Genomic DNA, 5,000 nt, shown 5'->3' with positions numbered 1-5,000 from the left:
AGTGAAGAGACAGCCAGCATCTCAGAGGCATCTGAAGTAGACTCAAAGATGGAGGAAAACACCGATAGTGGCAAGAACACCCCCATCAAGCAGTGTGTGAAGAGGGGACGAGGGAAAGCAAGGAATGTAGCTGATGCTGATGTTGGGAATGACTCTGGAAATGAGTCACCAGTAATTCCTCTGAAGAACCGTAGCAAGACTAGATCAAGTTCAGAGGAAGATCCTCAGCATGATGGGGTTGAGGTATCTGTCATAGCTCCAATTAGTGCTGGAAGAGGCAAAGGTAGGGGTCGAGGACATATTGATCCTGATTCTTCTCTGACTCCTGTTGGAAGAGGGAGAGGGGCCAAGGGCATTGTGAAAGAGGAAGTTCTCAATAAACCTACTGGAAAGGATGAAGTTCCTGTACAAAGTAAACCAAGGGGAAAGATGCGACCTGAAGCAGAGCGGCTGGAGGAGGTGGCAGGGATACATTCACCCTCAGCTGTTGGTCGTGGCCGAGGGAGAACCAGAACTTCCACAGAAGATGTAGGAGGTAGTGCCACTCAAGGTACTTCCTCTGTTGGCATGACAGGCAGAAGAGGCAGAGGGAAGAGCATTGATAGTGAGTCTACACCAGATTCAGATCCTGGCAGTCGACAGAGACGCAGCATGACACCATTAAAGAGTGACACAACACCATCCTCAGAGCCAAAACGGTCACAGCGCCTCTCCCTGTCACGTGATGGGCAGGAAACACCACAGGGAAGTAAGAGAGGGAAGCAGATAACAATACCAGAGATATTCAAGAAAGACTTGACACCCAAATCATATCCAAGTAGAATGAAGAAAGAGGATGAAGCAGCTTTTACAAAGACTGGAAAAAGGAAAAAGAAACATTTTAAAGGTCTGAGTTATTCATTCAGTGGCAAGAAAAAGAAGGGAAAAGGAAAGATGCGCCCAGGTGGGCAAGATGCTTACCAAGAGACTGACTCAGTTGTGTCGGAAGAGGTTGATATCGAGTCTGTGGATTCATCATCACAAGATGTCCCTTCACAGCTTTCACAGTACCAGGACCAAGATGCCTTAGATGATGGAGGCTCAGAAGTTGCAGATAACGATGATGGAGAAATGGATAATTTAGATGGAGAGGGTGAAATGGAAGATGACAACATAGATGAGGAGCCTATGGGAAACCCAGAGGAAGATGCTGTTGTGGATAATGAGGATCATGTGTTAGATGATGAGACAGATCTTGCTGATATGACAGACAATATGGAAAATCAGATAATTCCTGTAGATACAGAAAACCAATCTGTAGCAGACAACATAAGTAATGATGATTCACTTATTGAGAGTAAACCCATAATTAGAGCAATAACAACAGAAGAGAATACTATATCAACAGAGCCTGATGAAGAAGCTACTCATAAAACTGAAGAAGAACTGAAAGATGTGAAAGCAGCTGCCCTACAGGATAATATAGTACACAAGGATGAGGAAGACAGAAAAGCAAATGGAAGTGCTGAATCACTAATGGGTTTAGCTAAGGAAGATGTGAAAGAGCCAATACAGAAACCAAGGCAAGAGGGACAAGAACAGCCTGAAGAAGGTGAAGATGCAGATGTAAATCTCTCAGCAAAGGAACCAGATCACATTGATCTCCCTAGTCAAGATGCCACTCATTTGGTATTAGAAAAACGTGACTGTAAAATGGTTGAGAAACCCAATGAAGAAAGCATTATTGATGAGTCTTCTAGTGAAATGAAGATTGAAAATGAAACCCATAGTATTCATGTCAGTGAAGAAGTAGAACAATCCAAGTCAGTAGATAATTCAGAATCTATTATAGGGCCAACCCATGAAACCCATGAGAGGCTTGAAAACCTGGATCTCACAGCTGTGTCCCAAAAGGAGCACCTGGTAGGAGGAGACTTAGTCCTGCGGGGCAGACGTCGCCACAGCATCAGTAAGCGACGGTTGGAGGACTTAGGCCTGGAGGGACATAACTCTGACTCAAGTGATTCTATTGGTGAAACTCGATTACCAGCTGAAGGCGTGAGAAAGAGCAAGAGGTTAAGTCGTAACATGTCTCCACATCCCCTCTCAGTAGCTGCACCAAGGTCACCTGAAGGACCTGGAAAAACTCAGTCAAAACCTGTAGGATCTCAGTCATCTTATGTTGTAAGTATAATGCCTTTGTGAAGAATGTAAGAGAAATGTTAGTTAATGTTTGTAGTCTAGCTTGTGCAGCACTTCTAAATAGTAATATACTAATAACATTAGTAGGTTAAACATAGTAATAGCAGATTACTGCCAGGTTAACACATATATGCCTGGTCCACTGATTTAATTTCATTAATATTGTTTACAAATAGAAGGGAAATGACTCAGTAGATGCATAGTCACTGACTAGTCAATTACCAGGCCTACTTGATCTCCCTTGTTTACCCAATATGTTGAATATTTGGAAAGACATCCCTTTTGTTTAAATTGTTATTGTCATTTTTATTATTATATGTTTTGTTATTGTTATTATTATTATTATTATTATAATTAAGATAATTATGATAATTATGATAATGATAATAATGATGATGATAGTAATAATAATAATAATAATAATAATAATAATTATTATTATTATTATTATTATTATAGTTGGCATTTTTGTCATTATTAGTATTATTAGCTGCAGCATTAACTTTAACATAAACATAAACATTGATATTAATATAAACATTAACATCAACATTTACATTACCATAAAATAAAACATTAACACCATCATCATTATTATTGTCATCATTGTCATTATTATTAACAAAACATTAACCCAGTGTTGCCAGGATGGCAAGAACACATACTATGTCCAATGTGTTTTTTTTTATGTTTATTGATTGTCTGTACACATAGATGGCTCCACAAGTGCTTAATCTAAAAGTAGTTAATTCCTAGGTCTACCTAGCTTACTTGCTTACCCTTTTCCTTGCTTTTCTGATAGATTCTTTATTTAATTTCTTATTGCTATTAGTGTTGTTAACCCCATAGATCTGGGTGATGTGACGATCACATAATAGAAAAAAAAAATTACCTGAGGGCTGTCATGAAAAACCTTGGCTCAGGGCTAGGGTGACAGGAACATGCTGAAATGGGAGTTTCGGCTTAGGGCCAGTGTAGCAGGAATGACTCTTAGAGGGTGATTAAACTTGGTGGGAATTTAGGAAGTGACTTTTGCATTATTTCTATCAGTAAACAATAGTGGAATGTACCATTTGTGAATCATGACCGGAAGAGTGCTTGCTTTAGGTGGGACACTAGTTCCATGCTTAGGATTCTATTCCTGCCTGCTGTGACTAGTGATTTAGGTGTATTGCAGAAAATTTAATTCAATGAAAATATTGAAAAGTAACACAAATAACAAAGTGTTTATTGTTATGGATTTTGCACCGAGTTAGTGACTGCTTAGAGATGAAATGGAATCAGTGCAGGGAACAATCTGTTACCATCTTAATGCACTATACCAATGACAACTAGATATCGGGAAATAAAAAAAGGCTTATGCAAGGAGTTTTGAGTTATATTAAAACTTTCAGATATATTGGGTATTTATTATTGATATTGTGTTAGTGAGAGGATCTTTTTCTTATGTGATTGAATGTCTTGCCCTTACCACTTATTAAGCTCAGTAATGCTGTTTAACCCATTGTCATTGTGTACATGTGCTCTCCTGTGGGATTTTGTTTTATGATTTTTTTTTTACACATAGATGGCTCCACACATACTGAATCACCATGGAGTTGGTACCTATGCCTACTTGATCCTGCTTGTTTAGCTTATTCCTCAATTTGATTTTCTTCATTGCTATCGTGTGATTACTTTTATAGATACTTCCAGTATTACTAATATAATTTCTTCTTTCAGGCTGCTCCTAGTCTTACCAATGTGCTCTGTAAGTGTCGCATCAAAGAGAATCCTCTTGCTGTTGACATTACAGGTGATGTCTATTGTCAAGCTATAGACTCCTTTGATGGGCGAATGATTGGCTGCTGTAATGTTGTTACTAATTATAGGTAAGCTGAATTTTTATTCTTAACAAAATAGGTTGTTGGGGGATCATAATCAATAAGCTTTTGTCTTTGGGAAGGGGATTGCTTAGTTTTTTGGTTTGAGGGGACTGTCAGGGCATTTTTTGGCAAAAATTGTCTGAATTGCCGATTTTCATTTATATGCATTTTCATTGAGTTTCTAGGTGTCTGAGTGTCTCCTGAAATTTTTGTCCCCCCTGCAATTTTAAGGTGGTATCTGCCACCTTAGATACAGTCCCGAAATATTGTAATTTTTCACATAACCTTCGAAAATTGGCAATTGTGATGTAATGAATAGATATAGAAAAAAATAAGGGAGTCTGCAGAAAGCATATAAAATTCTACAAATTATGAGACCAACACACATTATTTCTGAATGATCTAAAAAATCTGGGAAAAGTTTGAAACCTTTTTTTTTTTTATGTTTGGATCATATATCGTCAGCTTTATCTTTCTGGAAAATGTCTTGAACGTAATAATCCCCCCACCCCACCCCACCTACCCAAAGGTACTTTTGGCCTATACGAGTTACTCCCTTGAAAACCGATTTTGTACCTACATTCATTGTTCTGTTATTCAGTCTCTAATACCAGTCAAAAGACTTTCTCATTGATTAGCTTGAGCCGTGGCGAGTAATGGTAAGGCCATAACTACAGGCTTTGCACACCACCACGTCCAGCAGATTCTGTGTATGAGTATGACTATACAGACATACATTATACACAAAATCTATGCGACCATGCGGAAGCATTCCCTTGACAGAGGAATGGTGCAACGAGATCTTATGGCCTGGGGGTGGGTCAAGTAGTGGCATAAGGGCCACAAGGGCAGGGGATGTGCTTCTAGGGGAGGTAGAGACAGAGGCATTCTCCATTTCACCTTCATCAAATCACAGATTCGTCTTATTATAGTACGTGCCTATAGACCAAAAGG

The 5,000-nt window shown here is 38.9% G+C and overlaps 1 protein-coding gene across 1 annotated transcript in view; it reads left to right on the top strand.

Moving 5' to 3' along the window:
* Positions 1 to 5,000, top strand: part of G9a (histone-lysine N-methyltransferase G9a) — a gene marked incomplete at its 3' end in the record, with an annotated part of 110,481 nt that overhangs the window by 31,692 nt on the left and 73,789 nt on the right. The window contains 2 exon segments of the mRNA XM_070117190.1: positions 1 to 2,163; positions 3,904 to 4,052. The exon segment at positions 1 to 2,163 is cut by the window's left edge and continues 730 nt beyond it. Of these exon segments, the coding sequence (XP_069973291.1) occupies positions 1 to 2,163; positions 3,904 to 4,052 (2,312 nt within the window).

Source organism: Penaeus vannamei, chromosome 40, assembly GCF_042767895.1.
Source record: "Penaeus vannamei isolate JL-2024 chromosome 40, ASM4276789v1, whole genome shotgun sequence".
Classification (NCBI taxonomy): Eukaryota; Metazoa; Arthropoda; class Malacostraca; order Decapoda; family Penaeidae; genus Penaeus; species Penaeus vannamei.
This window is presented reverse-complemented; position numbering and strand designations above follow the sequence as displayed.